This window comes from Nipponia nippon, unplaced genomic scaffold, assembly GCF_047370975.1.
Source record: "Nipponia nippon isolate SJK-2023a ecotype South Korea unplaced genomic scaffold, ASM4737097v1 scaffold_19, whole genome shotgun sequence".
Taxonomy (NCBI): domain Eukaryota; kingdom Metazoa; phylum Chordata; class Aves; order Pelecaniformes; family Threskiornithidae; genus Nipponia; species Nipponia nippon.
Window position 1 is genome coordinate 1,556,097 of NW_028262335.1, and position 20,087 is coordinate 1,576,183.

Below are 20,087 nucleotides of genomic sequence, written 5' to 3' on the forward strand. Positions count from 1 at the left end.
CATCAAAAGAAAAGCCATTAAAATCTGGCTGGCTAAGGAGCTCAGTTGTGGAAAGTTTTAAGCTCTCGCCTATGGAGAAACCGCCTGGAGCGCAGGTAGTCACTGCAGACAAAACACCTGAGTGTGTGCCCGGCTCTCACCGGGCGCTTGTCAGCGGGGAATAGGAGTTTCCTTGGGCTGACACCTGGCTCACGCCGAGTATTGCGCTGCCAGTTGGTTTAGTCACAGGAACAAGCACTTTCTCCAAGGTGATGGTAGCGGTGAGTCACGAACCAACAAAATACCATTTGCACATTTGTATTTGGGTGCCTGGCTGGTGTGGCAGGACGGGAGCGGCTGGCCGGCTTAAATACAGGGCTTTGTGGAGGAGGCTGGGCTGGCTGGGAACGGACTTTTTTTTCAGGGTGGTGGGACTTTTTTTCCTGCCTGGTTGCAAAATGGTACCCTTGGAGGAGCAGGTGAGCTTTTGGGGTTGTGACGTGAGTATGGCCCTGAGTCCTTGGATCCGAAATGAATTTCAAGTTGTCAAACCCGTTGGCTGAATTGCAGCCGGTCACTCGTTCAGACTGAGTCGTGGTTCGAGGGGGAAAAGCGATCCAGTCACTTGGGGTGGTCTAAGAGACAGATAAACTTTATTTTCTACTTAAATACCATTTTCTGGAAAACGTACAAAACCTTGCAGAAGAGGTTATAAAGCTCGTGTTTGACTAGAGAAGTATGCACCAGTGAGCACCAGGACTTGAAAAGCCTTAAGATGATACATATTTAAAGTACTCTGCAGCATGGCAGGGAGACCATAATGTTATGACTCTGCATTTTCCTCCCATCTGCTGCCGAATACATGCAAAGCAGGGCTTGGAGAAGCAAAACCGAGATGGGGAATTACCCTTTCATGTAAGAATGAAAAACTTGATTAATCAAGAGATTCCCCTACAGTTGTGATGCAGCGCGTTCTTAAAATCGAATCCAAACAAATCCTAAAATCAGTCACACAAAAGAACAGGCTTGAGCGATTCCTCTGCAGAAAGCGTTTAACGTAGCCTATCACCACCGGTATTCTTGAAGCAAATCTGCAGATTATGTTTTAAGCTGGAAGAAAAAATGCCGTGGCGATGGAATTCAGCGGCTCTGTGCCTAGCGTGTAGTAACGTGATACCGTGCATCTGCGTAGGTTGGAGGATAAAGAATCACAGCGCGTCGTACTTGATACAACACAGCTGAACATGCAGGGTTTCTACAAATTTTTGTAACCTTTTCAGGCTTCTACGAATAGTTGTAGTTATTCTCATCTCTTTGGAGAGCAAGATTGATGTGATCTTGCCGTGCACATGTATCTTCCTTGGTCAATTTTGAAGCTGTTAGCCAGTTTCAGCTAAACTTGAGGGTAAAGGGGGTGCTCACAGTCTCAGAGATACGACGTTCCTTTGAGTTTTGTGAAAACAAGCAGTTTTAATAGAGGAGAGAGACCTGATTAGCGGCCCCATGGAGAGAAAAGCTGCAGCGAGAGTGCAACCCTTATTAGACATTAAAGAATCCACATGGGAGAGAGGTGTTCCTGACCGTGGGAAAAGCTGCAGTGGGAACTGGCAGTTATTGGACGCCGGAGAATTCGACCTCGAGACATGCATCCATAAGAAATGAGTCTTCATTATTTCTGCTCACAAAGCCACTTTGATTTCTTTATTTATTTTTTTTTTAATAACGTATATACCAATAAGCCCTGCTACGCATGCTTGCTTGCTTCTCCTTAATTGTACAGAAGTGACGGCTAGGAAAAGTTCCTTAATAACAAAGCTTCTGCCTCTTTTCTGGCTGGCTGAGGTGGCCGTGCGAACGAGAAACTTGCATCGTTCAGCTACATTTACGCAGCTTTAACTCGGTAATTTTGTGTTAAGCCCTTCATTACAGTTGGGTCAAGATTTGCGTCTGACTGCAGCCTGCGGACGGTCTGATGCAATGCTGGCTTCGCCTGACGTTGCAGCGGAACTGCTGACTTGGGCGAGGTGTTGCTGAGGTCAAGCCAAGGCTTTTTTTTAATTCATGCAGCTTCATACAGTGTCCAAAGCACGGGTTCGTCTCCCCCTCTGTTGTCTTCGTCAGGTGGAAATGTTGCTGGGACCCCTGTTGAATGCTGTTTCGTGTTGTGGTACTGTTGCCGTGGAACTGATCCGTATCTCAAGGAACGGGTGAATCCATACTCAAGTTTCACCTGATGCGTACGCAGTAGAGCAGCTTATCTGTGGCAAAAGTTTTTGTCACGGGGGCTGCAGAAAAATTTCCTGCTACGTTGACTATTAGAAGAAGTAGTTGCTACTGACAGTAGCAACCATGAATAAACGGTTTTAAATATTCTGTTTCTTCCCTCTCTGGTGGTACATAATAATTTCATTTGTATGTTAATACCTCAGCAGTATCCAAATGGTGACTTTGCAATAAAGACATAAATAAAATGTCTTAATTAGGACTCGCTCTTACTTCGTGTCTTAAAATGGAGCATTCAGCTGAGCTGTAAAGCAAGAAGCGAGCGCTTATTTCAGCACAGAGTTATCTGCCGGACTATCTGATATGTCGAGCATGTTGCTCTTAAATAACAGAGGTATCAGAAGTATCAGTGAATGTGCCTATGCTAGCTTTTTAATTTCCTACTTTGTCATCTCTTAGGGGAGGGATTAGGAGTGTAGACAAAGCCCTAGCTGTTTTCGGTGCGTGGCCGGAACACGTGCTGTATCTCATTAACAAAACCCCCGTTTGTAGTCGGAGCTGGGAGGTTTCCCGTGGAGCCCTGTTGGGGGCTAAAGGGAGCTGCAAAGTCCAAGAGTGGTCTGGGTTCGAGCGATTGGGGCGCTGGGGCAGGAGGGGAGAGTTAGGAGCATCGTGTTGAGGACTCACCCCAGTCACGTAAGCGGTCTGACTGAGCTCCGTAGCCTGGTTGATGGTTTCTGCTCCTGAATTTTGAGGTTTCCCTGAAAATCTTGGTTGCTAGGAGGAGAGCTGCAGAGAATGCCCTGAAGAACGTTGTTTTTCTCCCCCCAAAGGTCGCAGAGCCAATAAAGATCACTCTAAACAGGTTTTAAAGCATCTCAGATTGCAATCTAGAAAATTATGGGAGCTCGGTAATTAGGGCATGTTTCTGAGTCATTGCTGTCACAAGGTCTGTTCTCGGCATGGCTTGGAAACCAGCGCTCCTTGTGATACGAGGAGCTTTTATTTTGCCTGACTTTGGGAAGGTAAAGGTTTCCAAAGCCTCGCGTCGTGTGGATTTATTGCTTGCTGACGAGCCTTCCTACTCGTGATCATCCAGAACGCTATCCCGGCCGCTCACGATGGCTTATCGTTACAGAAACAGCAATTTTGTGCTGAGAAAGGTAGAATTAGAGAGGCATTTAATTTGTTTTATTTTTAGCCGTCTTTAACACAGTGTAGCAGCTGGAGATAAGGAGAGCCAATACCATACATTGCATCTCCCCTGGAGGCTGCTGGAAGTGCTCCATACGTTGCTGGCAGCCTTTGTGCTGGTACCCTCGTTCCTAGTGGGTTTTGTCACTTAAACCGATTTCTTCAGAAAATTGGGGGAAGATTGGGAGTTTGGAGGAGCGTTAGAAAATGGTGCAGTCGTCGGGCTCGTCAGAGGAGAGGGGTGTGTGTATGTATGTTAGATAAACATTCCCAGTATTTTCACCACAGTCCCGAATAGCCAGTTTTCAAGATATAACTGAAACGCGTGTGTTTTGGTGCGAGGGACTTCTGGCGTCCTGAGCATTGTGGTGTGGCAGCTCCGTGCAGAGCGTGGTCCGGTGCCCTCGGGAACGAGGGCTCTGCTTTCCGCCGGCTTGGGACCCAGCCCTCCGTACGGGGACATGGCATCGAGTTGTTCCTAGGAAATGCCGCCTTTGGTCTCCTGACGCGCAGCTGCTGGCGAAGGCCGGCGGCCGTGTGTGCGTTGCCATATTTGTCCTTAAGCATTTGAGATATCGTTTGACAAATTCTCCGGAGCTGAGTGACAAGTGCTACAAAGACAAGCGATTGTGGCTCATCGGGTGACAGTACCCTGCGTTTGTTAAAGTGGAGTTTAAGTGCAGTTTTCCAGGACTCTGGAATTCTGCTTGTTGTTTCCATCAAGATGCGTTTCAATTAACTCGCGTTATTTTCATCCCAGCTCTCTGCGCACGCTTCTTTACGGTCTGTCTTTTACAGATCAGTTACTGTATGTATGAAAGAGCCCAAACCCAATAATGTGGTCTGTGCCTTTCTGAGTACCTTTTGTTTAGATTCCTTTATTCTTCTGTATCTGTAAGCTTTCAAGTCTTCCTTCCATGCGAGGCACATTGTTCTAAAAAAAAAATTTAGAAGTACGTAAGTATTTTTCGTGGCAAGCGAAGTGTGTGGCTATAATGAATATGAAGCGTGGAACATGGTGGTGTGTAATTTTCTTAGGCCAAGCATGTTATAACTATTCTATGGTATATTTTATTTATTGTAGTAATGGCCTCGTTGTGATCAGTTACAGTGCCTTATTCTTTGCAAATGCCTGTGTGAAGACACAAGTCCTTTGCGTTACTGGCTTAGGAACCTTAACAGCGGTGAATATTGAACACTGCTTTTGGTGGTGGCACGGGAGGGAGAGTCACCGTGCAGGTCATGTCGTGAGTCGCTGACAGTGGAAGCTGGCGCTGAACTGGGAGCAGGATTTCTTCAGGGTAGCTGTCGCCGTGGCTTGGTGTCCTGCCGCTGGTGAGGCTGCGGGCTTTGCTGCTCTTCTGGCGCGTTACTTTGTGCGTTACGCGGATGGGAAGTAGACACACGTACTACTGCGGTGGGCCAAGTTCTTGGACTGTGAAACGGATGTCCACGATAGCAGAAAACCCCGGGACTGGTGGTAATGGAGTTCAACAGATGTCGGCAGCCTGGCTAAAAACCCCTGCGGAGCTGGCGACGGCAACCTCCTTCACAGCAGCTTTCGCCTTCGCACATCTCGCGTTTCCCTGTGTCTGGAGCAGATCTGCTTTGTGCCGGGGGAAACGCAGGCCTGGAGTTAGCCCCTAGCATGGGGCATTGGGCTGATTTGGAGTTACCAATAAGGAGAAGAGGCGCAGACATCTGGAGAAGTATTATTTCAGGTCACGTTATTTTGTTATGAAATAACAACAAAGCAAGAGGAATGCGATTGGCCAAGAAAAGCTTCAAGCTGTGCGAGTGTTTTACTGAATAATGCAGGCCGGGGCTTGCCTGGTTTATATAATAACGGGGGAGGAAGGAGTTTTGAGCGTGGCACGGAAAAATCATCCCTAATTTTCAGATGGCTGAAGATATCTGGCTTTAGTCAAAGTGAATCCAAGTGAATCCAAAATATTCAGATGTCCTGCTGCATCAGGCCGGCTTGTCAAATCATGGTCTTAATGAGCAGTGCAGAAACAAGCACAAAAAACACCTGTGTTATTTTTGATCGTGCAATGTGTCTCGCATTTAGGGGTATCTGGAGCGTAACGTTGTGCTGACTTCTAGGTAAAAAGATGAGGTTTTTGTTGACCGGGGTGTAGCTGACCTTCAGAAGTCTGCAGTCATGAAAGTGGTTGGGTGTAAAAGGTCTTTGCAAGCTCGGGGGGAGATCAACACGAGAAATAAGGCGGTAATATGATTTAAAGTGGGATTCAGTTTAAATTAAAAAAGCAAATCTCTCCGATTTCCACCTGCCGTTTCCTATAGCGTCTATATCATCCTGTAAAGATCCTAATCAGTTTATAAAATATTGCAGCTAAATGGTAACATTTGCTTACTAAACATGTGCTGGCCACCTTCCTCCTGGTCCATCCTTTGTTTAAAATGCTTGTGCTTGGGAATAGCAGAGCCTGTGCAGAAAAACGCATGTTTGGAGTAAGCACCCGAGGTGAAAGGGTTACTGAGGAGCGGGAAGGCGAGGGTGCGAGGGTGCCGTACCGTGCAGGGAGAGTTGCGGGGTGAGGGATGACTTTGGCTGTGCCTGGGTGACACATCGCCCCTGGGGAGGAGGAACCAGCCCGGCCTTGCATTGGCGGAGGCTGCGTTTCCCAACCCGGCCCCGCTGGCTGCCGGTACGGGAGGAAGAGCCGGGGAGGAGGAAGGGCTGGAGAGCGAGAGAAACATGCCGAGCAGCCATGCCAAGAGCCCAGAGACATTTCAGCTGCTTGATTATAGAGGTGCTTTGATCTACAGTGAATAAACCGATAATGCTTAAATTATGAATTCCTTTTCTTTGTCTGAAAAGCTGGATTAGCGTGGCTTTGTTGGAGGAGTGATTATCGAGCAACTTTTTTTTTTTTTTTTTTTTTTTCTGGAAGGGCCGCTAGATCTGTGTTTACAGCTGGGTGCTGCCATCGCGCTGTGCTGGCGGAGGGGCTCGGTGACATAACAGCTCTTGCACGTCCGCGTCTCCTCTGCTTCTGGTTGAACTGTAAACCCCTCCGAAAATACAGCCTTGGCCGCCTTCGTTACTGTGTGGAGCTAATGATTAATCAGCATGAGTTGCAGACGGGAAGAGGCACTAAAAAGCCTTGTTTTTGTTAGGGTCTGCGGATTCGGAGCTGAGCGAACGCGCCTCTTTGTTTTCTGTTCGGTCTGCCAGCGATTGTGAAACGCAGCCTTCTTGCAAAAGGCTGACGCACAGGTATAAAGATAGGAGGCGAAGGTTGAGAGGAGCCGCTCTGCGAACGTTACCAAAGGTCGCGGCGATGCCTCCCCTTGTCTTTTGTCCCCTCTTCCCAGCCCTCGGGATCCGGACAAAGGTTGCTCCTCGGAGCGCGTTCGCCTCCATCTTGCCTTAACGTGCAATCTGCGTAACGAAACGCGGCGTTATCGCTGCCTCTCCTCCCCCGGCCCTCCAGAAAGTATCTTCTTTTTTTTTTTTTTTTTTTTTTTCCCCTTGTAATGTATTATTCTGCTGCAGTAAACCCGTCTGGTGATGCAGCACTGCAGATCTCCCCTCGATGCGGTCCTCCTCCCGGCAGCATCTGCCAAGACGGGAGCAGCTCGGAGAGATGCCAACGGGTGGGGCTGGGTCGGATCACCAGACAGATTAATCTTCACGGTGGGGGACCGAAGGATGTGTGTAATCACAGGACCACGTTGGGGCAAGGAGAATGCAAACCTTCCTCTCCCAGCAGCTGTCCTTGAATACTCGGGGCACTCTCCTTCTCGGTTTTCTTTCACCCCCCCCTTACGCTCCCTTTCGCCTCCCCCCGTCTGCCTCCCTCGCTTTCAGCAAAGACGATTGTCACAGATTATCCTCGGGGCTCGTCAAGGGTACGGTGCAGCACACCAAAGTGCAGCGTGTATTTATGTATCTGGATAACGGAGGGATTAAAACGCGCCGTCTCCAAGTGGGGTGATTTAGGGCCGGGGCTGCAGTGGAATACAGTAGTAGCATTCCCCATCCATTTCTGATTTAGAAAAAAAAAATTAAATAAATTTTTAATTAATGGCAACCAAAGTACACTTTTCCCAATATAAAAACTAAGCTCTGGCTGCAAGAGTTTGCTGGGTGATTTTGTTGGTACATGGGGAGCGTATTACATCGATGTTCTGTATCTTCTGCGCTTTCTCGGCAGCATTAGCTCGACTATTTGAACGTTTTAACACATTTCTGGATCTTCTGCAGCAAAAGAGAAATAACTGAGGTCTGTGCGTATAACAACACGTACCTGTTACGTTTTCAGAACGAGGAAATAAAAGAATTGTCAGGGTGGCGAGTGGGCAGAGACTTTCAGAGCCCGTTTTGATGGAGCTGGCAGGCAGCACGCCGTATCGAGGAGGCTGCGGTGGCTGCGCTCAGAAAGGTCACTGAGGATTTTAGGGGTTTGCGTTGTGCTAAGATACTATTTTTTTTTTCCTCCCTGAAGACTGTAGACAAAGTATGGGCTTGTGTTGCCAGAAACCGAATGTGTAAACAGTGAGCAAAAGGAAAGAACGTGTTCGAACCAGTCACTTCTGTAACTGCGTTATGTAGAAAAAAAACTCAATGGATGCGAGAGCTGGAGCACTCTGTCCTGTTACCTCTTCCCTTTGCTGTCTGTAGAGCACTGGCACTGGAAGAGTGTTGCTAAAGGGTGATGCTGACTGGGATACCTAATTATTTTTCATAGTTTTTGTCATGTTCATTCATGGCATGAACATTTTTTTCAAATGGGCTCTTTCCTGTTTTCCTTCCCCCTTCTTCCTTTCCTGTTTCTTCTCTCTTGACATGTGCCACATCCAATTAGGCCATTTTTTTCCCCGCACAAATTTTATTAACCATGTCCTCTACTTTTCTGGTCTTTCTAAATCTTGCCTTCAAGGTAAGATAACCTTATCCAGCCTCGGCAGAGTGCAAACTTCGAGAAGTATCTTTACTGCAGTGCTATTTGCCATTATTTGCTCCTTGCAGCTTTTAATTAGAATTAAAAACGACCAGTTTGGTATCGCAGGTTAGGAAACTCCTGAGAATTAAATGTCGCCGTGCTGTACCCATGAGCACAAAGGCGGCAAGCGCTGCTCCGGGCAGCTTAGAGGCAAGAACGCGTCCCGTAGGCGACCTTGCCTTTTTAGGCCTAACTTTTACTGATTTGAAAGATGTTCTTGTTGGCGCACGTGTTCCTTAATGGACAGTGAGTGCGCCGTATTCGGTGGAGTAGAACCCAGAGGAAAATGAGATCTAAATCCGAACCAGATTATATATAAAGAATAGTAGGTCAGGTTGGAATGAGAAGCCAGCAGTCAGCGACGCAGGTTTTCAAATCGTATTTAAGGATTAGTCATCCAACAACAATGATGAAATTTTAAGGTATGTTGAAAGCCAAGCGTAAAGCGGAGTCAGACGCAGGTTCTGACAGCATTTGCTCCTCGGACAGGCAACTGCTTTAGCTTTTTCCTATGTGTATCGCTGAAAACAGCTTTTCTCGTTTAAGATCTGTTTACATCTGTTCACCATCCTGCTGCCTTTGTGAAGAGAAATTTTTTTGCAATAGTCCTTCACAGAGTTTACAAATATTTCTTGATTAGTTTTTTATGTGCGTGTCCCTTTCCCATTTTCCAGTGCATTCAAAACTATGTTTTTTGCCTCTTTTTGTCATGGATTAACAGCTGCAGTTAAAGCCCTTCCCTGTTTTGCTAAATCTCCTGGCTGAGAGAAATGAGCAACCAGAACACGACCTGCAGTTCTCGGCTGTTTTAAAACATTGCTGTGTTCGTCCTTTCCATTTTATCCTTTCTGCTATGAGTTGATGCAAGTTCTTTAAAAACATTTTTACATCGTGTTTTCTTGTGTGCACAAACATGTTTTGTTTTTATTTTCTTTTTTTTTACGTAGACATTTACTCATCCGTAAGTGCCTGTGTTGCAATTACTTAATTTAACATCCATGAAGTAGGGCGGTGTCGCGTCCCCGTCAGCTTTCCTCAGCGTGCCTGTTGTGCGGCTTGGTCCGCGGCGGGGGGGTGTAAAGCCGAACCCCAGAAGCACCCCCGCTCCGGGGACGCCTGTGTCGGCCGCACTTCGGAAGTGTCCCGCGAGGCTGGTGGAAAGAAATGGGTCTGAGACCAGGCCCGAGGATCAGAGTGAAGACTCTTGTTTTAGCACTGAATGGATTAAATATAGATCGGAGTCGTGGAATTGCCGTGTCAAGGTCATTTTTTTCTTAAGAAAATTGTGGGGATGTCTTTATTTTTACTTGTTTTGACACAGTTTTGTTTTAATTATGTCTTGCTCGTCAGGTTAAAAATGAGAAGGGCTGCTCTAATTGTGAATACCTTTCTATTTCTTCAGCTGCTGTTGCTCTGTTGTTATGAAAAGGGCAGTCTCGTGGTAGGCTAACCAAAAGAGAGGAGTTTGGGATATAGTGATAAATGGCTTTTTCCCCTCTACAAATGGCTTTTCCCCTCGTCTTGAAAACGCATCTTCCAACCTCTGCCGCGCTTTGAGATTGATTTTCCTGCTGTATGGGAAGGGCAAAGGGTTTGAAACCGGTGTTGATTTTGCAGGAGGCAATGTTACTAAATGCGGTCTTTTTCTACCAGCACTAATATATGTGCTCTGCTTTGCTTTTCTTCCAGATATGGACGTGTCGAAAGTGTCAAAATACTCCCTAAGAGGGGGTCGGAAGGCGGAGTGGCAGCGTTTGTGGATTTTGTGGACATCAAAAGTGCGCAGAAGGCACACAACTCTGTCAACAAAATGGGAGATAGAGACCTACGGACGGATTATAATGAACCAGGAACCATTCCCAGTGCTGCTCGGGGATTGGATGATACAGTTTCCATAGCATCTCGTAGTAGAGAGGTTTCTGGGTTCAGAGGAGGTGGTGGGGGGCCCACTTACGGCCCCCCACCATCGCTTCATGCACGGGAAGGACGTTATGAGCGGAGACTTGATGGGTAAGTTCCAAGGTTTCTCTAGGCAGGTATTTTGTATTTGATATGGTGAGAAACACAAACTCGTATCTAGGGCCCCCAGATGGATTTAAAATTTTGGGAATTATCTATGTTTCCTATTTTGGGTTGGAAACGGAAGTGATTTCTATCCCAGTGGCTTGTGGATCCATAGAGGATGTTTTCTGCAGCTGGTTGGATATCTACACTTGAAATAAGGTGGTTTTAAGATGGAAGATTTCCTTTGGCCAGCATCGATATTGGAGTTACTCTTTTCTAGAAGTAATGATTCCATTTCTTGGATAATATTAAGGCCTTGCTCGGATGTATCCCTGCTGCCAGATGGAGCTATCTTACTCTGCAACATGTGGTGAAGTTCTCTGTGGAGTATCTTCGGAATACTAGAACCTAAAATTCTGTGAAAGCTTGATGCCTAGTTCTCAGTTCTCACTATACGCAGTTGGTATGTTAATTGGATTGTCACCACAAAATTTCTAGTAGACTTTAATGATGCGGCCCCTTGGATTCTACAGACAACACTTAGCCATGGAAATAACGCTTGGATGGAGAAGACGGAAGGCAGCTTGTGATGTTTCCATTTTGGATCTACATCATTTCCAAGTTATTGGGATTATTCTTTCTGATGGTATTGGCAAAAAGAGATGACGGACATGACTAAATTTTGGAAATTATAGTGTTTTTTTAATGCTGGGATAAAAACTACTGCCTTGAATTTATTGGATGGTATACAGTCAAGACGCCAGTAGCCATGGGGAGTGGATTACTATCTAGTCTCTTAAAAAGCTCTTTGCTACTCCACATAAAACATACTTTAGTTTTAAGGACGTGGCGCTAATACCAGTTTGTGGATACGCCAGTGAGAAATGACTGGGCTGGATGGTTACAAAGGCGGCTAGAGGATGCCTGCTGGCCAGCAGCGATGAGTGCCCTCGTGCATTGGGTGATCTTCTACCAGCTGCTTGATTCAGACATAGGGCTGGAAATTAAAATAATGGATCTATTTAAGTGCCTACTGTCTCAAGAAAGAAGTCTGGGGGTTTCAGAGTTATGGTTTCAGTCTGGGACTACTTCCTTCCAGTGGAATTTTTTTTTTTTTGTCTTGTCACTAAGATTTTTTTTTTTTTCTTGTTGGTTCATCTAAAATATCATTTGACACCCTTGCCCATTAAGAAGGTGGATTACCCCTGTAAGAGGGGCCAAAATTGGGGAAGTTATGTTCACAATTCTCTCCCTAGATTTAATTGGGAATATAGGTCGTGTTTCCACACTTGGAAAAGGTTGGTATGTCCTGCCCTGTGTATATTAGCCCCTCTCCTAACCCAAGTCAAACCCTCTCTTTCCACTAACTCCAGTAGTACTTAGTACTAATAGATAAATCAAAAAAGCACTGTAGCCAGTAGATTTTCAGCTCTGCTAGCTCCTCTGTCTGTCTTCTGTGTCCTTTTCATGGATAAGGACTTTGTTCTTTTATGTCAGCTATATAGCAGTAACCCTCTACAAAATACTGCTTTTTCTCTTACCTCATTAAATCAGCTTTCACTGATTAACACTTTGTAGGATGCTAAATGCAATCATTTATAAAATTGTTGATCTTGGTCCTTCAAAAGGGGGAAAAAAAGAGAGACGTGTTTCTGTGCCAGATCCTGAAATACCTTTCAAAATGCCATTGTTGCGAGCAAGAGATAACAAAAACAGAAAGGCAACAATGAATTTCAAGCAGATATATAAGTTAATGACATTCTGTTGCGCTGTTGAGGTAGTTTCTTATGTATAATTTGAGAGAAAAAATGCAGGCAAAACACAAGCTAGCTCTGTAGAAACCTTGAAAATGAGTTCCAATTTAACAGCAGAGGGAGAATGTATTTCGAGGATGAAGGATCTAGTGATTCATTGGAGAAGGAATGGAAGGTACTTCCTGAGATGCTAATCGAAAAAGATTCAAACCCCATTTTCAGTTTATAAAAGAGACCTGAAATATTTCTGCCATTTTAAATAGAAGACAGACCCGTGATGCAGGAGAGGAGGAGGAAGCACCAGGCAGAATTGGGTTATTAGGATTCAGGGGATTGAAGTGACTAATAATTGATTCTGAGGGAAGAATCAGAGAGAGAAGGCTGGAAAAAAAAGGTTGACGTGTCCTTCATAAGATGGATAATTAAATTTTTAAATTAACTTTGGCTACCCTGACATATTTAGAATTTTGCAAGTATTTTTTAAACATTCAGTGTAATAATTTTTGATGTTTCATTTTGCGGACGTAACTTAGACATACCGTCCTGGTACTTGTCTAAATTAGACTACTAAACTATTTGTAATGTTCTTTTTAACTTTATCTGTCAGTTTTACTATCTCTTTATTTGAGAGATCATACTAACTGCCTTAGAACATAGAGCCTTTCTCGATTGACACAGAAAATGTTGGAAGTGCTGAAACAAAATGGACCTTAGCTACCTGAGAGCAGTGTGCTTGTGAAGATAGGAATTCTGTGATTGCAGTAACAATAGCAGTCTCAAGAGACAAAAACACCTGCTGAAAAATTTCATTTATACTCCTTGCCTGGGGTCTTAGTATCTTTTTGGGGCCTGCACCCTTGCAGTTTTAAGTATTCTGACATAAGTAATCAAGATGTTTCTTGAGGGTATGCAGCTTTGACGAGACTCGAGTGTAGCAGTCTGATTAGAAGCAAAATTCCCTCTAAGAGGATGAAATATTTTAGAACAGCAACAAGAAAACCCCTCATTTTCTGGGCCTTCTCTATGGGTTACGCTACCCCTTTTGAAAGCAGCTTCTTACCTCTGGGTCATGCTTTGCACGGAGGCTTTCATGGCTACAGCCCAATTTGCGATGCCATTTTTGCAGAAGGATAATTAGAAGAGCTCCAGTAATTACCAAATTCCAGAAAAATTTTTGAAGCTCTTAAGCAAAAATGGAGGGGGGGAGGAGGGAGAGGTGTGGATGATGTCCACAAACACAAAGTTTTTCTTGTTTACTGAATTTAAAAGAAAAATTAAAAAACCGAACACAAATGAGGATTCTGCACTGGAAAGCAGTATTTTTTTCCTGTGCAGGCAAGATGCTGGTCATGAAAGCCCGATATTGTGATTAAAACAAAATGATTGCTCAGCTTTATTGTATATGAATATAACTTCGGAGTCAAGTAATATGTTTTTACGTTTGTCAGTGTTTGCTTGATAGGTTCTTGCTGTTTAGTGGAGAAGCAGTCGCAAAAATAAGTTCAGAGCTGACGTGAATGTTTGCATGATTTGCTTTTAGTTGTGCTTGCCCCTTTCTGATGAAATATTTTTCCCCCTTCCTAAATGCAGGGCTTCAGATAACAGGGAGCGTGCTTATGAACATAGTGCCTATGGACACCATGAGCGGGGGACGGGAGGATTTGATCGGACGAGACATTACGATCAGGATTACTATAGAGATCCTCGAGAGCGGACTTTACAACACGGGCTCTATTATACTTCTCGGAGTCGAAGTCCAAACCGTTTTGATGCTCACGACCCCCGTTACGAACCTAGGGCCCGGGAGCAGTTTACATTGCCCAGTGTGGTACACAGGGATATCTACAGGGATGATATTACACGGGAGGTACGAGGCAGAAGGCCAGAGAGGAATTACCAGCACAGCAGGAGTCGGTCGCCGCATTCGTCCCAGTCCAGGACCCAGTCCCCACAGCGGCTGGCCAGTCAGGCGTCCAGACCCACCCGCTCTCCCAGCGGCAGCGGATCCAGGAGCAGATCTTCCAGCAGCGACTCCATCAGCAGCAGCAGCAGTACCAGCAGCGACAGGTAAGGTCACTGCGGGTTGGTGCCCGACCCAAAGCCGCTGTCCCGTGGGCTTTGCCGGTCGTTTTCCGAGGCACAGCGAGGAGTTGTGAGCCCGGGCTGTGAAAATAGAAGGTGTTTTGTGGCAGAGCATTATTCACTGATGTAGAAGTAAACCGGCGTGAAATGTAAAAAGACGAAGTTGGCACGAAACAGATCCGAGGGGAATGCCGTTGCCGTTGTTAATTATTTTCCGTGGTGGATCTGTGCAGCATCCGTAAGGCGCTAGCTGGGCAACGCGGGGATGTACGGACACGAGGCCGTGCTATGCCCCTGGCTGCTGCCTGCGTGCTTGGAGAATGGGGTAAAGATTTTACTTGCTTAAGTGAGGGATTAAGCAAATTTTAAGGTCAGCTACTTCTTACAGGACACATTTTTAAATCCATTGGGAAATGATGAGTAGTATTGTCCAGTTACCTCCATTCCCTATCGCCGCTAACGTTTAACAGGTTGATATGTTGCCTTCCCATTCTTTTCCCCCTGTTGCCTCACAAAAATGGTAGACTTGGAAGAATTAAAAAATAAAACAAACCCAAACAAATCCAAGTATGCCTTTCCTAGTGCTGCGCCCGTGTCCTTGGTTCTGTAATAGCCGCGGTAGTTCTGTATTTGTGTGGCTGTATAAACTACATCTAGGAAAAAAATGACTACGAGAGCTAATAATTGGATTTCTTTTAATAATTTGAAAATTCTGTTGAAATGCCTCTCAGATATTTAGCTTTTTAAGAGTAAATTCACCCCAAGAGTGGAAACCAAGAAGGTACCGTTGTACCTGTAAATGTTTTCACGCTGTTTGGGGAAGAGCGCTGCTCTTCAGAAGGGTTTCCAGAGTTGGAAATGTTTCCTTTGCATACCAGTTCTTTTCCAAAATTGAAAATATTCATTAAGTAAATAAGGATATCGGTATAATAAATACTTAGTGTTTGATTATCGCTATGAGTGGAATTTTACTACTGGTAGCTCTCTAATCAAGGTAATTATTCTCATAAAATCTTACCTGCTTGAACATTGGCCCTTCTGGAAGGGTTTGATGGGCTGACGCTGGGGAGAGCGTGCAGAAGGAAAGAGGAGGAAATCAGTTCCTCCTCTTCTGATTTCCCCACCCCCCCGATGTCTGAAGAACCGTGCAAAGATTTATTTACTTCTTTTCATTATTGTTTTCTCCTCCTGGATTTAGAACTCCAGGTCCTGTCTTGGCTGGAGAGCAGGTGGAGAGAGAAGCACTCTAGAATATTTGAGACGGCTTTTAGGCTGCTTTAAAGGCTGGTTTGTTTATTTCTGACACCTCTCTCTCAATGAGATCTTAACGCTTAGATAAAGACAACCCTTTGTCAAAGATTTTCACACTTACTACAGCTAAAAAAAATCGGTGAGACTTCTAGAGGTCTCAAAAAAAAACCCTTGAGAAGATGAATTGAAAGGAGGCCTGGTTACATTTAAGGTTTAAAAAAAAATCCCAAGCAGGAAAAAAAATCTCTTCTGGTGCTCGTTTCCTCGTTGCTGAATGGATAGAAGGGAGTCCAAGAAACTCGTAATATTTATAAAATGTCATTGTTGGGATGTCGAGACGGGATGAAATACTGCTCCGTATTTGAGAGGACTAAATATGATCCCACTGGAACAAAGTTTTAAGATTTAATCAGAAGATAAGCAGCATCTGCTGTGCTTTAGCATTTCATTTTCTTGGCAATTTCTAGTTGTAGTAATGGAAAACTGGATGATACTCGGGGAGGAGAGGGAAATAAACTTTTCGTATTCATACAGTAAATTCAAATTCAGTAGAGCAAGTAGTAGAATCTGGTGGATAATATATTTCATTTTGAAGGATCAGAAAGGAGTTTTACATGTTTCTAAGCAATGAGTTAGATACTAATAAACATTTAACCATACCTTTCCTTTGTAAAGTGAAGCCCCACCTGGCCTTGAAGTCTTTTAAAGCACAAGTGGACTTTTCTGTTTAATTTTTAACACACTTTGAATTTAGCAATGTAAATACGTAAGCCCCTCGTACCCCGTGGCGAGCGAAGGCTGCCTCGCCCCCTTTTTACCGGTAAGGCGCTCCCCCTCGCTGGGCGGTATACCCAGCTTTCACATACCCACACCGGGCAGAAATTTATTTGCGTCTCCATACCCTGGGTAGTAAATTCTGGCCCTGTCATCCCCGGATTGATTTACCAAATCCTATCTATTTTTCCTGTCTGTCTGTCTGTCTGTCTGTCTGTCTATCTATCTATCTATCTATCTATCTATCTATCTATCTATCTATCTATCTATCCCCTATGTATTTTTCATTTCTAGAGTGGGATTTATCTGGAACAACTAAGTAGGGTTTGTTACTGTCTGAAGAAGAATTACTTTTTGCAATTTCCGCAGTATTTCTCAGGGGTTTTAGCAAACTGGGGATCCTCTTAGGGCTTTATTGTAAGTGGAAATGGCCGATTCTGTGACACCGTGAAGTTATTAAGGTCTTTATGACGCTGAATCCTTCTGAAATGGTACGTCTTGAAGAACTTTGTCGCTCAAGTCTCCTCGTGTCTGTCTCTCAGCTGGCAGGGTGGAAAAGGCAAAGCAAGGTGTGTTCGCTTAGAGAGGTGGGTCTCTTCCCCACGCTCCTGTGAATGTTTGGGGACAAACGCTGGAGCTTGTGAACGCCCGCGGGCGTTAAACACTTGTGAGAATTTTGGTGCGCGGCGCCGTCCTTCAGGCGCTGTGAAAAACGAGAAGAAAGGTGGCGAAGGAGAAGTTTGGGCTGCGTTCCTTGTGGTTTTCAAAGAGCTTTGTGAAGTAAATACGACTTTCATTAAAGGGAGATGATTTTCCTGGACAACAATGTGAGGAAAGATGCTCCGCAGATTGTTTAAAAAAATGAAAAAAGCCTTTATTTCATAAAGGTTTGGAGTTTGTTGTATTGAATCTCGGCTAAGCTTTGCTTGAAGTGTCTATTCGGAGGCGTTTAGAGAGGATTTGTAATGGGAGCTGCGAAGGAGTAATGTAGAAGATCAGACCAAAAAGAACACGGTAAAAATAACCCACATTCTCGGAAGCGGGGCTTTATTTGGTGTATTTTGCGGCCTCTCGGAAGTCGCCCGCCGGGCCGCGGCGGGGCAGCTGGTGGATGCCAACGCTTTCTGCGGGAGCCGCTTTCTCAGATGGCGTCGCCTGCGCGGATCTGAGGGCGAGTTTGTGTTTTGGAGTTGTCTTAACGTGAGATTTCTCATTCCCCGCCCGCGTTATGGAGAAGGATCGCTGGGTTTTGGGGTTTTTTAATCACCTTGAAAGAGTTAAAAAAACCCTTGAAATTTATATTTTAATTTTCTGCCACCAGAAGCCTTAATTTCTCCATTTTGTTGATTGGAACGCGCACCACAAATGCTATATTAGCAAACATATTTTCTGTACTGTGTCATGGAAGAAGCCGAATATGCATGGAAGCTGTGTGATCCCATAGGAAGCACGCCAGATTCTGTTTGCGCCCTGCCCAACCTCCTGAAAAACATCCCCCCCCCCTTTTTTTTGTAGAAAATGATCTTTTCTAGGCTGCTCGTCGAGGTGTTCTAACGCGCTAAAAAAAACTGCTGTGCATTTTTATGCAGTTTTGTAATGTCAAATGGCTTTACGCGTTTCGTACTGTTCCATGTGTTAGTGATTATTTTTAAAGCTTTGCTGCAGCGACGTTGAACCACATGGCGCTGAGCAGTGGGACGTTTCGCTCTTAAAAGCTGGGCATGTGGCAAAGTACCTTGTTGAGATGGAATTTAAACTTAGGAAATCCTGGCAGAAGTGTTTGATTTCCTATAGGTGATGTCCAGAATGTGAAAGTGTGAACGCCGCCATGCGTACGCGTGTGTAAGTTTACAGATAAGCGACCTGGGGTTTCCTTTTGCCGCCTTCTTTAATTTATTTTTTAAGCGTGCTTCTTCGGTTGTCTGATGTTGAGGATGCTGGAGGATTTACTAGTTAGATAATAATTTCCTATAGCTTGGAAAGTAAAACAGATCTTGCTCTGGAATTAAAAAAGCAACCTCAGCTTAGATGCAAAGTGACTTTATTTTCCCCAGGATTTAAGAGAGCGTAGTCATTCCTGTAGTATGGAATTAAAGCGGTGGTAAACAGTTGCGCATACAGAAGTCTGAACATGGATTGTTTTCCGTAATTGTGATAGCTGTACTTAAAAGTTCTAATGACAAGTGGGCAAGGCTTTCATAAAGTAATTAGAGATTGTTTTTTAATTTTAGATTTCTCTGTGATGAAATTCTTTCTGGAGCAGTGAGTTACAGTTGGAAAGGAATATGGATGTGTTATTTTATGTGTCTTAATATTGAAATAAACTGATGAAAAATACTGCCAAGAGAATTTTAATCATGGGAAAAACAGGCTCCCTGAAGCCTCCCATGGAGGCTGCAGTGTATTTTGTTTTGTCGGGGACTTTCTTAGTCTGTTTAAAGAACTGAAGTGAAAGTAGAAAAAAGTGAATTTCGTTTCATTACATAATGCAAACCTTTCCCTACCATTGTCTTCATCTCTTTCCCGCACAGTTTGTCTGCCAGCAAGTGATGAATCACTGACTTAGAATGGGACTCAGGGTTTTTGAGTGGGTTGAGAGATGCCTCTGCTGGGGACAGCTGAAAAATCAGGAAGAATGAGGTTAAATGTAGCTGTTCAGTCTTTATTTAAGAATCTGAGAGATGGCCTTTGCTGATGTTAAATAATTCCACATAAATTTTGCACTGTAGAGATCACCTGAATATTTTTAATCTCTTCTGGTAGGACGACAGGGTTGAGCATGCTCCTATTTGTATGGGAAAAAGAATTGCGCTGAGATTTTAAAAAAAAAAAAATTAAAAAATTGCAGAGAGTAGAAAGCTGCCTTTTCAATTACCACAAAGGCAACAGTAAATCCTGTAAGACTCAGGTGCAACACCTAATCTTTACCTTTTGTTCACGTAAAGCCATGTGCTGCTTTGATGTTCTCTCTGTACAGGGAAATGTGAATTAGGGAAAGGAAAATTAAAAAATCCAACTCAGGTATTCTCAGGTTTTTGTTACCAGCTGTCGAGCATTTTCACTTTGTTCTTTCTTGTGTTTCTGTTGATGTCAGCCTGCGCTGCTTCTCATCTAAATATAACCTAGACCATCCTCTTAAACATTTTTTTTTTTTTTTTACCCTTGGGAGTATATCAAGTTTCTTGAAATTGAGCACAGGCAGAAATTTTTCAGATAGCTTTGAAGAGAGAGGAGATATTTTTGTGCTGAAGAGATTAAAATACAGAAAGCAAACCTTTATACCCTCCCTTCTCAAAAACGGCCGGAAAAAAAAACCAACTACCTCTACACGCACGCACACGCCATGTTTACACATAAATAAATCCTCCTGTGGGGGGAAAAAAAAAAAAAAGTGATCTATCGCTCAGGATCTAAGATCTCCTCGCAGCTGGCGAGCAAATGGTGTCTCCGTCCCCTCGGGACGGGACCCGGCGGCCGCCCGTCCGTCACCTCAGCCCGCAGGGAGGCGAAGCCGCGCTCTGCCGCCCCGGCCCCGCCGCCGCCGAGCTGCTGACGGAGCGGCTGGGGGAGGGCGCCAACTCGCATTACCTCATCTGTATACTCTAGAGTAATCTATTAAAAATGCGCGTTGCATAATAGATTTTTATCTCGCTCTGAAAATCCGCCGCTTTAGGTCGCCTCGTAGCCTCTGGTGGCAGCGGGGAGCTCGTCCCGGCGCTGTAATGGCGGCACGGTCGGGGGCGGGGGGGGGGGACACGGGAGGGACAGGGCGGCCGGGGCCGCCTCACCCGGGTGTTTCGAAGCGAAAGGCGGGTGGTTTCCTCGCCGCGGTGCCTTTGTGAAGGGGGGACGC

General features: G+C 44.8%; 1 protein-coding gene across 6 annotated transcripts in view; it reads left to right on the forward strand.

The window, feature by feature from the left end:
* SPEN (spen family transcriptional repressor) overlaps nt 1-20,087 on the forward strand; it is a 68,214-nt gene that overhangs the window by 9,345 nt on the left and 38,782 nt on the right. For 4 of the 6 annotated variants that reach the window (XM_087755666.1, XM_087755668.1, XM_087755671.1 and 1 more), the window contains exons 2-4: nt 9,317-9,631; nt 10,059-10,379; nt 13,718-14,194. In XM_087755666.1, coding sequence (XP_087611792.1) covers nt 9,534-9,631; nt 10,059-10,379; nt 13,718-14,194 — 896 coding nt within the window. In that variant the 5' untranslated portion in view covers nt 9,317-9,533. The remainder of the gene's footprint in view (nt 1-9,316; nt 9,632-10,058; nt 10,380-13,717; nt 14,195-20,087) is intronic. The other 2 variants (XM_087755669.1, XM_087755670.1) reach the window with 1 other exon arrangement.